The 20,654-nt window shown below is 41.5% G+C and overlaps 2 protein-coding genes across 3 annotated transcripts; both read left to right on the top strand.

Moving 5' to 3' along the window:
• Positions 1–3,056: 3,056 nt before the first annotated feature.
• mmp9 (matrix metallopeptidase 9) lies at positions 3,057–8,315 on the top strand. Its single transcript, XM_085915755.1, has 13 exons — positions 3,057–3,271; positions 4,501–4,739; positions 4,891–5,039; positions 5,245–5,373; positions 5,453–5,626; positions 5,726–5,899; positions 6,011–6,184; positions 6,344–6,499; positions 6,588–6,768; positions 6,837–6,979; positions 7,084–7,234; positions 7,308–7,411; positions 7,532–8,315. Exons 1-13 carry the CDS (start codon positions 3,131–3,133, stop codon positions 7,639–7,641), a joined length of 2,025 nt encoding a protein of 674 aa, XP_085771881.1. The 5' UTR covers positions 3,057–3,130; the 3' UTR covers positions 7,642–8,315.
• Positions 8,316–10,679: 2,364 nt separating this feature from the next.
• kcnc4 (potassium voltage-gated channel, Shaw-related subfamily, member 4) lies at positions 10,680–20,496 on the top strand. Of its 2 annotated transcripts, XR_015067473.1 has the most exons (5): positions 10,680–11,677; positions 14,846–15,770; positions 15,877–16,053; positions 18,240–18,420; positions 20,062–20,496. XR_015067473.1 is itself a non-coding variant. In XM_085922905.1 (4 exons), exons 1-4 carry the CDS (start codon positions 11,045–11,047, stop codon positions 18,305–18,307), a joined length of 1,803 nt encoding a protein of 600 aa, XP_085779031.1. In that variant the 5' UTR covers positions 10,680–11,044; the 3' UTR covers positions 18,308–20,496. The 2 variants fall into 2 exon arrangements, 1 of the variants encoding a protein (XP_085779031.1); XM_085922905.1 differs by having other exon boundaries at positions 18,240–20,496.
• The last annotated feature ends 158 nt before the right edge of the window (positions 20,497–20,654 follow it).

The raw sequence follows: 20,654 nt of genomic DNA, 5'->3' as shown, positions 1-20,654 counted from the left end.
GTCGTATTCATTAGGACTTGGACGCCGCGTCAAATTAGAGGCAGATGGGGTTTTTTTGTTTTGTTTTTTGTTTTACCAGGGCCAGGGCGGAGCCACATATAAGCTCAAATTGTGCCTGCGAAATCAGAACAAGTATGATGAATTAGAAAGAGCTCATGCAGGAACCAAAAAGTGTCAAAGAATAAAATTCTTTACATACACGTCAGGCTGTTATGATTCAAGCCTTGATGCAATTTGAATTCAAGTAAAATATTTTATTACTGGAAGTGACCCAAGACCATGCTCTCCCTCCCTTTCAACACACCCAGTTTTAATATGTTCTCACATTCCAAAAACAATTTTAAGGCCCTATTGCTCAGTCTCAACAGGGGTGCCACTAGGGGGTATGTACTGGCCACCCAACAGCCACAGGCCAGAATCAAATGTATTAACATCAACTAATGTATTAGTGTCAGAAATGTTTCCTGTTTTGGGGTATATTTGACTTTATATGGTGAGAACTGCAACGTCCTGTGGTTGGATGAGTGTGCTATCCTTCCTTATATTTCAATTTCCTGATGTGGGTGATGCATCACTTATTTTGACACGTTGGGTGTCATTGAGCCGGTGCTAAAAGATTGTTTGCACATCTGAGAAATGTCATCATCTTCACTTGTTCAGTACTTCTCCACCTTGATTTTGCATGACTGGAAATGTCACAAGTATCCAAGCTATAACTTGATGGGTATTTTCTTTGTTTTTTTTCTTTAGTTTGAAAATGATTTGGATGTGACAAATTTGAGAAAACTCCAGAATATATTATAGCACACCAATTTACAAGGGACATTCTTAATAGGTTTGCAAGTGAACTGGAGTCTATCCCAGTTGAATTTGAGTGTGAAGCAGGGTATACGCTAAACTGGTTCCAGGTAGCCTTGATCCGAAACATAGCATTGCAGACAGCGGACGCCTCAAGCCGACATAATCAAAAAAACAAATCAAAAACCAGTAGAATACTATTAGAAAAACATAAGAAAATAATATACTTTGGTTTGTTTTATTTCATGTTATTAATGATATCATTGCACAAACTACAGTCCATCAGACACACAGCAAATAAAAGCATCAAATAAAATACTGGCCCAGGAAGGAATCAGCTCTGCAGTGAACTGTACACTAAATGCAAGCGAATCTCAACAAAAGATTTCATTATCAATGTTGTTTTTCTTGTGCAAAATTAAGGTGGAGAAGTATTGAACAAGTGAAGATGATGACATTTCTCAGGTGTGCCAACAAGCATTTAACACAGGCTCAATGACATGTGTGTCAAAATAAATAATGCATCACCTACATCAGGAAATTGAAATATAAGGAAGGATAGCACACTCATCCAACCACAGAACATTGCAGGTGCATCTGTCCTTACCATATAAGGTCAAATATGACCCAAAGTACCTGAACACAAGGAAGGGTGAAACAACGTGCCATCGCACTTTCTGAAATTAGATTCCTATTTTACTATATGTTAGCATACCACCCATTAGCTTTTTAATGTTTTTCATTTGAACTAGGACTTGAATACAGGCTAAGATGTAAAATCATTATCAATTGGCAGGAGTGCCTTTGTTGCTTGGATTGTTATTGTGTGATATGTTCATTTGCTAGCATTTTAGATTTTTTGAAATTTCCTCTGGTTTACATAATGATGTAAAATCATTATCTATTGGCCGGAGTAATTTTGTTGCTTTGGATGCTACCGTTCATGGTATATTTCACCATATAAACAATCTTCAAGTTAATATTTTGCAGCAGCACCGCTGAACGACGGCTCAATGGAGAGATCAAAGATGTCAGCATGGAGAATTTCATCTGCACATTTGGTGAGTCATACTTTTGTACACACACTAAAACATGAAGACAACACCAATTTGACTGTTGTGCATGGACCAGCCGCCAGTCAATGCCAGGGCAACGCTAAACAACTGACTGGCCTGACATTTCTTTGAGTCCCAGTTTGAACACAGAATCTCTTAACTGCGATGCAGACGCGCTAACTGGGAGCTCACCATTCTCATTGTGCAGAAAGAGTGTAGAAATATTCCGAAAAATCTTCTCAATCTTTTTGACCAAATGAGGTAAGTGTATTGTGTCATTTTGGTGATGAAGTCAGGGGACATGTTGCATAAAAATAATGATGAAGCTCATCATTACAGATGTATTACAGTAAAACAGGAAGGAATATTACATGACATATTCTTGAAACTTAAGAAAAGCAGAACATTAGCTCATGTAAACAAACCAACCAAAGATGTTGTTTTGGAATATTTGCCAATGCATTTTTATTCATCTTCATTTTAGCATTCTTCTTCTCCAAATCCTATTTTAGTTGACCAGGAAATAGATTTCTATTTATGGAAAAAAATGAAGTAGAAAAAAAAAAAAATTAAAGACTCTACACATGTGGCATGATGTAAGCCTTAAAACAAACACACGCACACACACACCATATTGTCAAAATTGCTTCACTCATTGTAAATATGATATTTGTTAAAAGTATGAATTAATTGTCTCAAGATAATGCCAGTCTACGTTACTACTGTCAAGTCAGCAAGCGACACATTCATGATATAATGTAACACGAACCTTACCAAGGTGTTTTTTTTGGGGGGGGGGGGGGGGGCGCAGAGTAGCCACGGACAAATTTGAAGGGGCACGATGATGTCCCCTGAGAACGCTACTGGAGAGGAGCTGAAAATTGTCAGATTAACACATTTTGGTTATGTGCAACTAGAATGGATGTTCAAATGAAGTGAATTCAAATAAGCTATTTTCAGTGTAGTTTTCCACAAGGGTGCATTTACTACTCAAAACATTGCCCATCCTTTTGTTGTTGTTGCAAAGTCAAATGTGAATTATTTTGGAAATTCCCTCTGGAGTCAATTAAACCGATAGCATGTGTTGAGCATCAGAGTGGGAGGGTTGAGGTTGCTAGAGGGTGGAGAATGAGGTGAAGTGACTAAGAAGCAAAGTTGCATAAAAAGACCTGCAAATCTAAACAAGGACACAAGAGCGGCGAGACGCCAAGAGGAAGACACTCGACGGATTGTGCATTTCATTTTGACTTTTTTTATCCACACAGTGGGGCTCCGCCATGAGATCCTGCGCTTTGCTTGTGTGCCTGCTCTGGGGCTTCAGCACCGTGAGGGAAGGATGGAGCCTTCCCCTCAAGTCTATCCATGTCACGTTTCCAGGAGACATCATCAAAAACATGACAGATATGGAGTTGGCACAAGTGAGTAACAGATGGTGCATGTTGTCTTGATAAGAGAGCTTTCACAAAGCACTCAAGCTGTGCAGAGACCTGGAATGCAAACAAATTCTTGGCGCTAAGACTTTTACAAAAATCTGATTTACAATTTTCAACAGTTACACCTTACAGAAAAACTAGATGACAAAGGCGTTATACAAAACCATTTTTGCTCTTGCTTTTTTTTCCCCACAAAAACACAAAAATTTATATTTTAGACTCGCAATATATATTTTTTTAAATGAGCCATCAAACTGCTTGGCTCGGTTGGACCTCGTGTAAACGTAAGGACGCAGCTGTCTCGTACCTTTTTCTAATGGAGGTTGTACAGGTGAAGTAAAATAAAATATTTGCTGCTGAGGGCAGGGCAAGTTCATTTGTATAGTGCCAAGGTAAATTTAGGATGTTTTAAAGAGGCAAATAAATAAATAACCATCAAAAACAAAACACACACATGGAAATAACCACATAACTTTGCCTTAAAGTTCATTATCATGATGCGAATCCATACCAAGAAACGCTATTGACAGGCTAACGAATAGCATTGATATTCACAATTCTATAACCCTTTATGCAACGGAGATTTTAATTCAATGTTGGACAACCCATGTAAAAAAAACATGTAAACGGATAATGCAAAAATACTCACAGTTATACGACTGTATGTTCTTTATCCTCTGCAAAGAACAACTAAATAACACTGTGGGTTACTGAGGAGCGTCTATTGCCGCATGTTTGTGTTATGCTGCCCCCAGATGGCCAAGGATATGGAGCTGGCACACCAGGAACAAAAGCATTGAGTTGAGGAAAAATACAAATCAGGCAAAACATTGAGTTTTTGGTTTTCATAAAGTACTATATACTGAACTGAATACAATTTTTTCTTTTCTTGACAAAATAAAAACTATTTACTTTGGGAAGAAACAGATTGACATGTCTGTTCATTTCAGTAGTGCAAGAATGACAGAATTAAATAGAATAAAATGACAAAAATTGAACTTTTTGATATAACAGTCCAAAAAAACTGTAAAATACTAATGTATACTTTACTTTTTTGTATAAGTTGTTTGATTGGTACAAGGAAGTTGTCCTAACAAAGAATCTAGAATTGAATTGCTAAAATGGATGAATGATGCAACCCAGCCCATCCTTAGTCAAAAGTTGCCTTATCAGCTGCACTGTGTGTTTTCTCACCACTTGGACTCATTCCACAGAGTTACCTGACCAGGTTTGGCTACATGGAGCAGCTGCAACGCAGCGGCTTCCAGTCCATGGTATCCACCACGAATGCCCTGAAGAAGATGCAGCAGCATCTGGGTCTAGAAGAAACGGGTCAGCTGGACTCAGCCACCGTGGAGGCCATGAAGCAGCCGCGCTGTGGCCTTCCCGACGTGGCCAACTACAAAACCTTTGAGGGAGATCTTAAATGGGACCACAATGACGTCACATACAGGTGAGTTGAGGGACTGCGCTTGATCAACAAAAGACTTCCATGCTGTTTTTTTTTTGTTTATGTTGGTCATGATGATACCACTATTAATCAATATTTGTTGAAAAAAGATTGAGAGAAATGGAGACATTTAGTGCCGTATCCTCCCCGACAGGATCTTGAACTACTCTCCAGACTTGGACAGCGAACTGACTGACGACGCATTTGCCAGAGCTTTCAAGGTGTGGAGTGACGTCACACCGTTGACGTTCACTCGCCTCTATGACGGAACAGCGGACATCATGGTGTCCTTTGGAAAAGGCGGTACGTGAATCAGCCATGCCACTGGCTTCATCTTTGGGAGCATGACTAATAAAATGTTGGTTAGATCTTACAGTGGTGTGCAAACTCTGACCAGCGGGCTACTTTCGGCCAACTGCGTTCTTTACTCGGCCCACTGAGCATTCTCATTATCAAGAGGCCGAGAATACATCCAGTAAAAATACTGTTTTGTATTGGCATCTTCCAGACCATGGAGACCCTTATCCCTTTGATGGCAAGGATGGCCTTCTGGCACACGCGTACCCCCCCGGCAAGGGGGTCCAAGGAGACGCCCACTTCGATGACGATGAAAACTGGACGCTGGGAAAAGGACCAGGTAGTTGACACCTTTTTTTTTATTGGCCTGACTCCTTGGCTCTCTCTTATAAATCGCACTTTCTCTTGACCCCCAAAAGTGGTGAAGACTCGCTATGGGAACGCCGAGGGTGCATTGTGCCAATTCCCCTTCACTTTTGAGGGCAAATCCTACACGACGTGTACCACCGACGGCCGTGCGGACAACCTCCCGTGGTGCTCCACGACTGCTGATTTTGGCCGAGACAAAAAATACGGCTTCTGCCCCAGTGAACGTGAGTCTGACAATCTGATGAATGGAGAATCAAAACCAATAGTCAATGGATTTCAAGATGACGTAACACACATGCACATTGTTCCTCCCATACCGACAGTTTTGTATACTATTGGAGGGAATGCGGACGCCGCCCCCTGCGTCTTCCCATTCACCTTCGAAGGGAAGGAGTACAACGGATGCACCACAGAAGGACGCAGCGACGGCTACCGCTGGTGTGCCACCACAGCCGATTTTGACCAGGACAAGAAATATGGATTCTGTCCCAGTAGAGGTGTGTGTGGGGGGTTTTAGCCATATTGCTTAGCATTGGAAATGGAATTTTCTTCAGAGTCACCAAAGCTTACATCACCTTTTACTGATGTTTGTGTCTCTACATGAACAGACACCGCCGTGTCCGGTGGGAACTCCGAAGGAGAGCCGTGCCACTTCCCGTTCACCTTCCTGGGCCAGAGTTACGACGCATGCACCAGCGAGGGCCGCGGTGACGGAAAGCTGTGGTGCGCCACCACCGCCAGCTATGATGACGACAAGAAATGGGGCTTCTGTCGTGATAAAGGTGAGGAATTTAAAAAAATTGTTGGTTTTTTTTCACAAATCGAGTCATTTGATTGAGTCAGTTCAGAAACGCAAACCCCTGTAAAAACCAGATAAAATCATCACTTGGATGTATCATAACTCTTTGTACACAACACATGACAAAGTCTCTTTTATGCAGGTTATAGCCTGTTCCTGGTGGCCGCCCACGAGTTTGGACATGCGCTTGGTCTGGATCACTCCAACATTCGACAGGCCCTCATGTACCCCATGTACACCTACGTTGAGGATTTCTCCCTGCACAGAGACGACATCGCCGGCATTCAGTATCTCTACGGTACGACAAGCGGCACCACGACTGAAGAATGTTTATCATTCAAAATGTTGTATTGTGCCTTAATTGAAATACGTGTGATTGTTTTCAGGCCGCAGGGAAGGCCCAGTTCCCACACCACCTCGGCCTACCACCACTACCACCCCATTTGTCCCAATGACAACCACCACCACCCCAAAAACCGTGGACCCAAAAACCAAAGACGTTTGCAAAGTCGACAAATTTAACACCATCACCGTCATTAAAAAAGATTTATATTTCTTCAGTGATGGGTAAGAAAAACAACCTGGTGTCACATTTGAGTCCCCCGACAGTCGAACATGCATTTTTTGTTCATTAGATATTACTGGAAGAAATCCGGTAGAGGAAATAATGGTGAGCTCAAAGGTCCATTTCGAGTTTCTGAGCGTTGGCAAGCACTTCCGACAGTCATCGATGCTGCCTTTGAGGACCTTCTCACCGGGAATCTATACTTCTTCTCTGGTATGTGAGCTTCATGCATTGCACATGGCCAAAAGACAAGTACTACTTTCCCAATCAGAACACTTGCATTTTATGTGTATGTGTCCCCTTTGTGATCTTTTTAGGAAGCCAGTTCTGGGTGTACACAGGACAGAGCTATGTGGGCCCACGTAACATCGAGAAGCTCGGCCTCCCTGCCAGCGTGAAGATGGTAGAGGGAGCACTGCAGAGGGGAAAATCCAAAGTTCTTCTTTTCAGTGGGGAGGAATACTGGAGGTGAGTTCCAATTTATCAAAACACACATCAAATTGATCAAATTTAATATGATGTTGATGATGTGTCAATACAGGATGGATGTAAAGACGAATAAGGTTGAGAAGGGCTACCCACGATACACACAGAATACCTTTGGCGGCGTGCCCAGTCAGCCTCACGATGCCTTCCAGTTCAACGGTAAGTGACGGGGAGGCAGCATATTAGAATTGTTTCTGTATTCTGGCTCGAATATATTTCTGCATCTGATTTTCTTCCCGTTTAATGGTAAATGTATGTCCCACAACATGTCTGCTTTAGGTTACACCTACTTCTACTGGGACCGCTTCTACTGGCGCATTACTTCAACCAAGCTGGTGGACCGCGTGGGCTACGTCAAATATGACCTGTTGCCTTGCTCCGAATCTTGAAGCGCTCGCTTGGGATGGGATGGGAACACGTTTGGAATCAGGGAGCGCGTAAATGAGCGTTTACGTGCAGGGCCTGATGACTTTGTGAGTTATTTGTAGGCCGGTCGATGCTGGTGTGCCACAACATTGCATTGGGCCTTAAACGCATGTAAACAAGGATAGCCCTTGAAGTGATCATTTGTGAAATTACACCATAGTAATGGCCATTATTGGCGGCCAATCATTCAAGATGAGACCAATTTCAGGTTGTTGGAATAATTTATACAGCAAGTGTCTGACTGGTGCAGACTTTGAACAGTATTTGATCGTATTGCCATTTGTAGTATTACCATATTATGTATGTGTTTGTAAGAGTTGTCTTTCTTAACGGCTTTGACGCCAGAACTTGCACTGAATTACAATGCATGGCTCTTTCACTTTAAATTATTTTTGTGTTTTCTTAACTTTCAATGCCATAAACATTCATTTTTTTTTTTTTTACTGCATTTCCAAAATAAAAAGCCTCATCAATTTATCAAAATGTCTAGAATGCATGTTTTTAAAATGATTCAATAACTTTTTGTCATTTTGAACATTAGCAAATAATATCCTCAAAGTGCTTTACAAGATTCACTTGAATTTGATGCCATAACTAATACACTGGTCTTAGTCTACTATCTTGACATACTTTCAAAGTAGTTTTAATGTAGCCTAATTTTAAACTAGTTTTGAGCTACTTTGAACAGCTCTTTGTTTTGAATCTAAAAAGAAATAAACGTTTCATTTGACCAAATAGGATTCAATAACGTCTTTTATTTATTTATTCATTCATTTAAATTTTAGCTCTTGTGTTCATTGCCCTCTTGTGGCATTAACTCCTCCTGCAGTTCAACTCCAATCTATTTTCACAAAACATCTAATACAGCAATAAATGCTTTGGTTCGATATTTGACCTGCTTAGAGTAAACAAAAACATTTGTATTCACTGTAGAAGACAAACAGAAAGCGCTCACACACCCTTTTTGACATACTGTCGAAAAGGGAAACAGGTTGAAGCAATTCTGCTTATCTAGTCCCGTCCCAATTTCAACCAAGGATTTACATTACCAAGACACACTGATTACATTTCCAGGGTGTTACTTATAATATCTCCGCACCCAAGAAGAGGAAGAAAGAAAGAAAGAAAAACAGAGGTATAACATTAGACTGTCCATTTCAATTCATTCTATGCATTTCCCATTTTTTTATAATGCTTTGAAAGAGAGAATCAGCATTGGCCAAGGTGGAGATCATTTTCCATCAATCATCTATTTATGGCGAGATTCGAAGAGCGCCGTGGACACTAGAGTGCGCCAAATATTGGATGAAAAATTCCCTTGCTGTATGTTTCTAAATGTATTGTGGTGGTAGTTCCACTTCAAATGGTATATGAAAATAAAACGATTCAATGATTGAGGGACATTTTTCAATCTTTGTTTTGATTTCATTTAATTTGATTACGCCTAAAACACGTTACCAAAACGCCCGCTGAGTGGCAGTATAGTATCGGAGTGTGGATGCGTTGGTAAATACCATCTGAGGGCGCGCTGGTTCTTTTCCAACCATTCGGAAACTCAGATCGTTGTTTCAATTTATTCAGCGTCTCAGCCGGGGACAAAATGCGTCCAGTACATAAGACAGTCCAGATGGAAACAGTTCAAGCATGGGAAGGGAATATGCGCTCTCTCCGAATACGCATACACATGCGCTTTGCGTATGAGTAATTTCCGAATGCACGCTGTCGCTATGTGAAGTCTTTTTTAAGCGCACTTAAACGCCTCACAAGTTGTTGCGCCCCGTAGTTAAAGTTCCCGGAAATGGCAATAAAATACATCCTGCGTCTATCGCCATATCAATAAGTCACACTTCATATTATTTCGCACCTCTTATAGAAGATAAGAGCAAATGACGGGTGAGTACACTTTGGGTGCACGTGTACATGTGTGCGCGCGTTCGTGTGCGCGTGTAGTTTTCAGTAGTACACGGATGCATTTAAATTGAGTGGCATAGAAGGCAAGTGGACACTGGGTTTCTCCCGCACATATTTTTTTCTTTCTTATTTCTTTTTTTTTTATCGCATCCACCGCTAGTGGTTTGAAAGACAAAACAAAATGAAACATATTTTGGGGAACCCAACCTATTATTTTCAGGGAATAAAAAACGATTTCCTGTTTTCTTGCTCAGACCAAACCAGCAAAATGATTGACACTTTGTCACGGATCGGAATGGAGCAAGGCGACCAAATGCAGTTTGGACCAGTTTTTTTTTTTTTTTTTTTTTTTTAAGGGAAAAGGTAGTTGAAAGGGAGGATAAGGGGAACAAGTCAACAGAACCGGTAAACTAACATAACTTAACGGCCTAACAAATATGAACGGCACTGACCGACAGGGCTGGCAAACAAACACAGAACCGACAGAGACCCGAGACAAGAAACAATCCGAAAAGGGTGTGACGCGCAAACAGGATTTAAATACGCGACAGGTAACGAGAGGCAGATGACTGTGATTAGTATATTGATTGTGAGTAGACACAGGAAGGGAGGGGCGAGTACACAGACACGGACAGAAATAATGACAACCTACACATAATAAAACAATTGTGTCCGAGTTTGCTTTCAAACTATCCTGAAGTGAATTGAGGCTTGTTATTTAGATCAAATGAGTGATTTCCCACCATTTTGGTTTCAATGTTGCAATGAGTTGAGGAGTTTTGTTCCCACTAAAGAATGGCGCTTTGCTGCCATGTTTCAGCCTCTGTTGGCATTCTGGAACATTTGATATATATCCCATTAAATAGCAAGTAAATACTGTCAAAAAAAAATGTAACAATAACATTTAACATTGAACATTTATAGCCGAGTGCTGAAACGGAATTGGGTCTAATTTTAAAGCTTGTTGCATGCATGAAAATGTACGTTGATTTTCAAATGTTATTAATATACATATTCATATTATTTCGTCCATTATGACATGTGACATTATGGGGAGGGAGTGGTTGCGTGACGAGCCAGCAGTGAAAGCGTTAAAGTGGAGCTTGTTGACGAGCTGCGCGGTGTCGCGTCGCTGGGAGCGGCAGAGACGCATCGCATCAACAGAGAATCCCCGCTGGGAAACTGGCGCACATCTGATCCAACTGTTGAATGTCTTCCTTGGATTGGTCGGGTGCGGGGAAAGTTGCGCAATCCGAAGAAAAAAAAAGCGCACGACGTGAGAGGTTTTGCAAGGAGCGCCGAAACAGCTGCGATCCGCGCGCCGGACTATAAAGTGAGCTACATCCGCGCTTGGTTGGCAAACAGGTGGTTTTGCTGAGCTTCGGAGCTGCGATGAGGGCGCGCTTGATGTTTTGACACAAGGAGCTAATCATCATCCAGCGCGCCGATTTGACAATGATCAGCTCCGTGTGCGTTTCGTCTTACCGAGGACGCAAATCCGGCAACAAACCTCCGTCCAAATCATGCTTGAAGGAGGACATGTCCAGAGGTGAAGACTCGGATAAGATCATCATCAACGTGGGCGGAACCCGCCACGAGACCTACAAAAGCACCCTGCGCACCTTGCCGGGCACCCGCCTGGCGTGGTTGGCCCACCCAGAGCCGCAGGTGGGCTCCGATGAGTCGTGCAACTCGCCGCCGCCCAGCAGCAGCGCCGGTGGGGAGTTGTTCTTCGACCGCCACCCGGGCATCTTTGCCTACGTGCTCAACTACTACCGTACCGGGAAGCTGCACTGCCCGGCCGACGTGTGCGGGCCGCTCTTCGAGGAGGAGTTGGCCTTCTGGGGCATCGATGAAACGGACGTGGAGCCGTGCTGCTGGATGAATTACCGGCAGCACCGCGATGCCGAGGAAGCACTGGAGACTTTCGAGCCGCCCGAGCCGGATGACAACGCCGATGACGACGGCGATACGCCGCGCCGCTTTGGCATTGAGGAGTGTCCGGGCAGGTCAAGGGGATGTTGCGAAGTTTGGCAGCCCAAGATCTGGGCCCTGTTTGACGACCCCTACTCGTCCAAAGCGGCCAGGGTGAGTTTGGGGGAGGGACACGTGTTGCTGAACAACAGGTAGTATTTGTTTCTCAAAATCAGCAATAAGCTCCCAGGGTCGATTTTGACCATCATTTTGTCACTATTGGCACGAGGAAAACACTTTTCAAGAGTTTCCTGCTTTTTTCAAAATACCTGTCTCCACCACCACCACTTTTAATTGGTTGCTTTGATTTTGAGAAGTAAATGCAACCATGTAGTTTAATTAGAATTGTAATTATTGTTACGACCTCTTCTTTGGGGGAAAGTACCTGTTGCTCAAACAACAGCTTTAGTTTCGGAGAAGCAACAATGTCTCATGGTCAATTTGACCCAAGGGATGTACAATTATCCAAAAGTTACAAACACCACAAAGTAAAATCCTGATAACATAGCTCATTATTAATCCAACTACAAGATGTTCAATGCCAGAAAATCACTTTTAAGATCATGATTGGCTTTGCTTCACTTTTATATTTGAGATTAAATGTGTTAGTCACTGTGCACAGGTGCATGGGAGATATGCACACTTACATCCACTGGCGAGTCCATTGTTAGCATATATGCTTCTCGCCATTGACTGGTAACTAGTTCAGAGTGGACCCCACTTCTCACCAAAAATCCGCAGTTCAACCATGACCCTAATGATAATAACCACGCACTGTAGAAAATGGATGGATGGGAAAAATAAAACGACTATTATTCTTGATCCTTGTGGTAGTGATGTAAAACATTTTTCATAGACACATTAGAACCTTTTTAATGCACAATATGTCTCCTTTACCGGCATCTGCTTGAGCTGAGCTTCAGATGTCATCATTTTATTAGTAGGATCAGCAAAAAGGAAACAGCGTTTTTTGTGGAGAGAAAAGGCTTCTTGTTCTTGTAGCACTTTTATGGTGGATACACTCATCTGAAAGTAGCATTTAATGTACACGCTAATGGCAGAAGAGCTGAGCGAGCTTTTAGTGGACTTCTTCTTTGTCAGCAACCTTGAACTTGATCACATTTCAGACATCACCTTTTGGCTCAATGATACATTTGAATACAGTTACACAAAAGATGTCAGGTGAAATGAAAAACTTGACTTTTTAAACACAAGTGATGTCAGCTAGGGAGAAGCAAATTTACCATTCTACATGTTCTAAGTATTTCACATTGTGACTGGTGTGTACTTTTGATGTTTGACAAGGACAAGCATTGAGAACACACGCAGACTGCTAAATTAGCTTCTCAGGCTAGCTGCCAAATATTTGTCACTTGTGCTGAAAAGGTGCAGTGTTGTGATTACGGTGCATTAGAGGTGCATGGACCATTCAATACAATGTAAACATGTTAAGTTGGAGGGTACACAAACTATTAAATATGATGTAAACATGCTCGGGTGTACAGTGTCTGACCATTACATATTATTATCATTCTTTTGGATGGCTTGACTGTGTGTGCATGCATGCGCGTGCTTGTGCGAGTGCCACATGGTTATCCTGATAAATCTCTTCAACTTGTTTAAAGTTTCCACTGGCCAAGTGTGATCACTGGCTCTCTTTCCTCAGCACTCAGATTCACCTTCATGCCTTCATGAAAAGAGATCAGACAACATAATGAAGAATTCTACCCGTCCAAAAGACTTTTTAACTTACTCATTTGTTGAATAGCAGGAGTTTCAAATATTGTAGCACTACTATAAAATTGTTTCAAACATGAACATAGTATTCCAGCACAGACCTACAATTTAATTCTGTGTCGCTTTTTAAATCATTAAGAAATTGCAGTTCTTAACTGTCTCTAAATCGCTGGCAATTGGCCAAATGTGGACAAAACACACCCTTCCTAACTTGACCCGAAAGCAGTGGTTGAGTTTCATCCTAAATGGGAGATGAGTAGCTTCGCAATGTATAAACACATTCATGGAATACACACACACACACACACACATATATACACACGCACACACACACACACACACACACAGCGATAGCAGAATTATTTATCCAGCTGCGGGATTATTTATTTAGCGAGGGCGATACAATTTGTTCAGGCTTTTAGTAAACCATCAACGCGTTCATTAAATCTTCTGACGGCGTGCCATATTGTTCATTGATAAAGGGACGGTATGACTCTTTGTTTCTCATTATTTGCACCATGTTATACATGAATCATTAATCAATATGATGACTGTATGACCACAACGCACATTGTGTACGGTTCAAATGTGCAGCTCTAACATAACATGTTGACTTTATATTTAATGGTCCATCCTACTCAAATGTACCTAGATAGACCTTTTCACCGTGTTCCATCCGTGCATTGTCCAAACCACTTTCTTCTCACTCGGGTTGCAAGTCACACGTATTTCACCAGCAGTAAACAAACCCTTCTGTCACTAAGCCAAGGCAGAGTGGTTGAGAAAACAGGCTAAATGGCTCGAGTGATGATTTTTAGCCTTCTTCTCCACCGCTGTAGTTGGAATGTCTGTAGCATCAGTTCAAAATACCATTTGTAATTTACAGTTTAACAACTAAGGTGATATGAAAAGAGAAATGGTGGGAATTCAGATATAGCATGATCATTCAGGGACTGGCTAATAATAGTCTTTTCTGTCACGTGGATTAATGGCGTCCATTTTTCTGAGGCTGAAATGTATGGCTGATGTTAGCAAGCAGGCTAGCCAGTGCGTTTTGCCAAGTAATCTTCCCACAAGATTCTCAGTCCTTTGGACTTCAACTGTACAAACTTTAGTCTGGAATCAGGACTTGTGCTCAACTATAATTTGGGTTTCCAATTAAAAGACAATCTTAAACTGAAAAATAAACACTTTTCATGTCTTTTCCTTGCCCCTCTGGGTGGTATCTCCTTCAAGTATCTCTTGCTTAAGGGCTTTGCGCAGCATCATGAAAAAAAATGAAATAAAGCTGTTGTTTTTATCCCAAATTGAGCCTTTGCAATTGTAAAATTGGGTTGTACTACATTGCAATGTCAATTTGAATTGGATTAATTGCTCAGCCCTACTTTGCAGTGTCCAAAGGAATTCCCATTTTTCTAATTATTTATTTAGTTTAAATGTACTGCAATTGTACCTCAACAAATACAGGTCAAGAATCTCTGCCTATTGTTCACGAACATTCTGAGAAGGTTTACGATGAAATATCGTCTGGTGTTTTTTCACCAGGGAGTGGCACTGGCGTCCCTTTTCTTCATCCTGGTGTCCATCACCACCTTCTGCCTGGAGACCCACGAAGCCTTCAACGAGCTGCAGAACCGTACGGAGCTGGTGCTGGTGGGCAACGAGACGCGAACGGAGGAGCGCTTGGAGATGGTGACCAAGCCCGTCCTCACCTTAGTGGAGGGGGTGTGCGTGCTGTGGTTCACTTTTGAGTTCCTGGTGCGGATTGCGTGCTGCCCGGACAAGGTGCTCTTTATCAAGAACTCGCTGAACATCATCGACTTTGTGGCCATCCTGCCCTTCTATTTGGAGATGGGTCTGAGCGGCCTGTCATCCAAGGCGGCCAACGATGTCCTGGGTTTCCTCCGGGTGGTCCGCTTTGTGCGCATCCTTCGAATCTTCAAGCTTACCCGACACTTTGTGGGTCTGCGTGTGCTCGGGCACACGCTAAGGGCGAGCGTCAACGAATTCCTGCTGCTCATCATCTTCTTGGCGTTGGGAGTACTCATCTTCGCCACCATGATTTACTACGCCGAGCGAATCGGAGCTAGCCCGCATGATCCCACGGGCGCTAACCACACACACTTCAAGAACATCCCCATCAGCTTCTGGTGGGCCGTGGTCACCATGACCACGCTAGGCTACGGAGACATGTACCCGCAGACGTGGCTGGGCATGATGGTGGGGGCCTTGTGCGCTCTGGCCGGGGTGCTGACCATCGCCATGCCTGTGCCGGTCATAGTCAACAACTTTGGAATGTACTACTCGCTGGCCATGGCCAAGCAGAAGCTGCCCAAGAAAAAGAATAAGCACAACCCCAATCCCGAGGCTCAGACCAACTCGGTATCCTTCGAGAAGTCGGAAACCAACTCGTGCAGGGAAAGCACTCAGAGCGACACGTGTCCGCTGGCGGCCGACGACAGCCGAACAGGTCAGACAGCCGCTGACCTCAAAGTAGAAGTGCACGGCGTAGACATAATACGGGGGCAGTGGCTGCAAGCGTTGGCATTCATCTGACTTTTTTTTTTTTTTTCCAGACTCCAAACAGAACGGCGACGCAAATGTGACCATTTCTGAGGAGGAAGGCTGCAGCCTGACCCAGCCACTGTCCCCCAGTGAAAAATGGTCACTGCGCTGCCCCCGGGGAAGAGATCGGACCAAGAAAGAAGCTACCTGCTTCCTGCTCACCCCTGGAGAGCCCAGCGTCCACTATGGTGACTTAATACACAAAACAGTACATATCCTACAAATTGATACAAGAATCACCTTCATATTTCACATCAGATTGTGACAAAAAAAAATATCATGCAGGGTTTGCTGTTCACATATTTATGAATGAAATACATGACATCTATCATTGCCTAAAATGTGGAGGTGCAAAGATTATTAAATAATGCTTAATTATGAGTGTTGCACAGAAAACTAGCCAATAAACATTTGGTACTCAATAGTGCTTTCCACACCCCCACCCCCTCAAATAAAGCTCGTGTGAAGAAGCTCTATATTGGGCAACCAATTCAGACTTTCCAAGCTCAAGTTCAACAGCTCGACATCCACTTAGTCATTTGGCTGGAAAACTGCACTTTGTCCTCACAAAAGCCATTAGGACGTCAAGGAAAAACAACAACACAGAAATGAGCCACTGTAGCCTGGCTTCGGTGAGACTACTTATACATGTTTTGATTTAGTTATGAATTAATTTTTCAAGCCTTATTGTCACGGCCGTTACAGAAATGAAAATGAGGTGTCTTTGTGGACATGTCAGACATATTTTTCAAAAAAGGCTCACAAGAAAAAGCCATAGAAAGCAGAGCAACAACAGCACAACATCCCAAAACTCAATCTTAGAGTGAACGAGGAGGGGGTAATTCAATTCTGCGCCATGTGCACGCTGTCCATGATCCCCATTACACTCACTTTTGAGCGTAACGCGCTACAAAAGTAACACAATTATGCCATTACTGTACGATCCATCCAGCCATTTTCTTGTCCTCATTCAATGCAGAATAAATAATCCTGCCACTAAAATGCCAAATAAATATGTAATTCTTATTATTATTTTTATAATGAATTTAATCTGAATGACTAATTCACCAATTATTCAAACAAAGAAAAATTACATTGAATTCACATGTAGATTAGTCTATTTTATTATATTTTTATGATGAGTTAATTGACTGATAATACAGCAACGATTATATTAAAAATGATTCACAAATACAAAATACACAAATATTTTGAACTTTTAATATAATAATTAAAAATACATATTATTTTGCATTCTTTTGTATTTACAACTTAGTTAAACAAATATTTTGTACTTTTAATAAATTAATCCAAAATACATATTTATTTTGAAATCTTTTTGTATTTACAACTCAGTTAACCAATTACTTCATGCTAAAATTGATAAATAAATCCATCGAACCATTTTCAACACCACTCATCCTGTTCAGAGTCGCGGGGATGCTGCAACCTATCCCAGCTGATATCGGTCAAAAGGCAGATGACACCCCGAACTGGTCACCAGACAGTTGCAGGGCACATAGCGAGATGAACAACCAGCCTCACCCACATGCACACCGCCACTGAGCGGGAATTGATGCCACGCTACCCGCACAGAAGTCAGCAACTCTCACAAATATTGAAACTGAAAATGGGAAAATGACAAATAAATGCCCCAAAAAATTAGTACTCGATAACATGAATGCCCAGAGGACTGGAAAGCAAAGTGGGGAGCAAAGTTGTGAGCTGTGTGCCCTAGCTTGCCTACACCTGCTCGAAATCCTTCCAGGAATTGTAAAATTGTGTTAAACGCACACAAATGCAAAACCGTCGCTGGCTGAAAGAAACGCTTTTTATTTGTGTGAAAGGACAACCTGGTTGTTTTCTAACAAAGAACATCAGGGTCAGCCGAGCTCTCGAGTGTTGCTAAGAGCCACGTGAACGTCAACGATTTTCCATATCCTCAAGCGACTGCGCTGGCATGATTGCCATTAAAAGCTCTCCATCAACAAAACAGAGTGGAAACACTACCTTTTACATTCATTCCCATCATTTATACACTGCTAATGACTAAAGGGTCAAATGAAAAATCCTTATGGTGTTTATATTGTCTTTTTGGTCCTATAGTTGAACATATTTGCATACATTTATTTTGAGCATTATAGCATTTTATCAAGAAACAACAACAGGTTTCTATCCTGCGATATATTAGCATAGCAATTGTTAGCAACTTAGCATTATGTCAAACTTTCTTTGAAACCCTGTATTACACTGACTACATGGTACGATACTGACCAAAATCCTTAACAATTTACATTAGGAGTTTTTTTTTCCTTCTGTTAACCCACCATTTGTGAGTTGTCTTGCTTTAAAATATCTTTTTCTGCTCTAACAGAGACTTGTAAAGACAAGATGGCGACCCCTGCAAACTACACGAAGCCGGATGTCACCTCACTGAGCTAATGCTGATTGATTAAGATCAGGGAGGGAAAAAGCATAAACTATTTTCCGCTCTTCTTCCTGAAGGATTCTTGACTCAATTCTTCAGGTTTATGTTCCCCTGTATAAATACTAAGGTGAATATGAGTTGCATCTTTTACCATGTAAATAGCACACGTTCTAAAAGCATGTATTGCGTGATAAAGTGTTGTACGAGCCGGTCATGATTTGAGTAATGTAGCATCATTTCAATTTAATTTGACATGCTATCTTTATGTTTGCCTACCTCTGCTTTAACATTCATTTTTTTAACTATGCAGCGACATATTTCCCCCATTTGGATTAATTGACCTTTAGCTATGACTGCAACTACAACAACACAAAATACAAACAATAAATCAAATGCAATACTCTCCTGAACTCAACGTAGTGACGCCGCTCAGTGCTGTGCTGTGATTGGCCAGTGGGCGTTTTTGTATAGCGTGACAGTAACTGTGAACTAGGTTTAGATGAAAGATTGTTTTCTTTTTAGGGTTTAAGGTTAGGATTAGAGAATTCTGTCGTCATCACGCACAATGCAGAATTTGTGAAATCATCCCCTTTGTACTCTTTGTTTTGATTCGAGTACAAAATTCATGTGGTGCAATATTGTCTGCCTGTGGCATTAAATGTACCAACGCTGGTTGAGTCAGGACCAAATGTGCACTCACGCGGTAAAAAACAGCAACCTCAAGGCTGGATTCACACTGCATGCTTCAAGATTGAGTAACAATGCCATGTTTTGGCAGCAGAAAAAGAGAAAAAAAATGAATCGTAATCGGGCGTTTTCAGGTTGGCTAATCCAAATAAACATTCAAATATAAATATGAATTACAATAAACGCATGGATAATAAAATATGGTCCAAATCCAGAAGGTAAATCATTTCAAAAACCTTTTCACCGTTAATGTGACCTATAACCTATACAACTCTACGATTATTTTGTTTTACAAATAAACCTCCCAAACAATTGAGAAAAGGTGTCATGGTTGAATAAAACCCAAGTTGATCTTTTTGACCATAATTCCAAAAGTTATGTTTGCCGCAAACACATCACCGCTCATCAGCACAAAAATACCATATCGTAAAGTTTGGTGCTTTGAGGCTGTTTCTCTTCAGCTGGAAATGGGGCATTAGTCACAGTGGGAGCAAACAAAAACAGTTCAAAATAGCCGACAGTCTTTGCAAATAATAGAAAGTAAAAAAACAATGTCAGTAAAAGCGCAACTTTATCTGGGGTTAATCAGAGGCACTTACATCATGGCAGGTCTGTGCTGTTCTCCTATTTAACAAATATGAAGGTCAATTCTGATGACTGCCACATCTCCTGTGTGGTGTCACTTTCTTTAACATCACAAAAACCTTTTTATATCCACTGTATGATTTACAGTAAATATGCTACATTCAAGCTGTATACACATGCCGGTAAATACGATGTAGAGGTGTAAATAGATTAAATGTGATATAAATAGGCCACACTACAAGAACATAAACATTACCATTAGTTCATTAGTGGTGCACAGAACATGAACTGGGGAAAATAAACTGCCAAACAAATCAAAGTCATTCCTTCCTTGTTGTAACTGCCCGATTTTAGACTTTAATGGTTTAAGTGCAATTTGTGTGTTGTTCCATCACAGTAGAAAGATACATGCGACATGGGAAATATTATTTTTTTATAATAGGCAAAATATGCCTTGAAGCAGTGTGTAAATTCAGCCTTTGTGTCTTTTCATGAGCTGGCACCATTGAGGCCTCTGGTTGACAGAGTAATGCAACTGGATTCTGTCCTGTAAGGTAACCGGATTACCTTCGGTGATGAAACCTGCTGTCGTTGACAATTGCATTCCACATCGTATACACGAGTCATCCTCACAGTCTACCATAGTGGCCTTATGTTTATTAAAAGTTCATTCAAATCCATGTGTAGACATTGTTTATAATGAGCACAGTTGTACCGTTTGTACAGTATGTAGCATAGTCCTATATTCTTTATCTTTTTTGTTTTTGTAACTTCTCTGTATATAAATACATAAATATATATGACACATGTATGTACCATGAATGAAGAATGTATTATTTTGATAATGACAAAGAAGCACATCAGTCGTTGTATGCCGCGTGTGTGCGTATAATGTAGTCTCGTGTCACTATGCACATATGAATTGAATAGACTCCCCTTTAAGCGCAGTGTCGCATTGAAAAATAAAAAAAGAATGTTTTCTTCCTGAATGGAATCAAAGGCTTGTTGTTGTCTTTTCAGTCGATACAAATACTGCAGTGGTGCTATGTTGACAATACATACTTGTATCTTAAGTCATCTTTGCCCATT

This window comes from Syngnathus leptorhynchus, chromosome 1 (genome assembly GCF_054491065.1).
Source record: "Syngnathus leptorhynchus isolate UIUO chromosome 1, UIUO_Slep, whole genome shotgun sequence".
Taxonomy (NCBI): domain Eukaryota; kingdom Metazoa; phylum Chordata; class Actinopteri; order Syngnathiformes; family Syngnathidae; genus Syngnathus; species Syngnathus leptorhynchus.
Note: the sequence above shows the minus strand (reverse complement) of the source record. Positions and strands in the feature narration are given on the sequence as shown.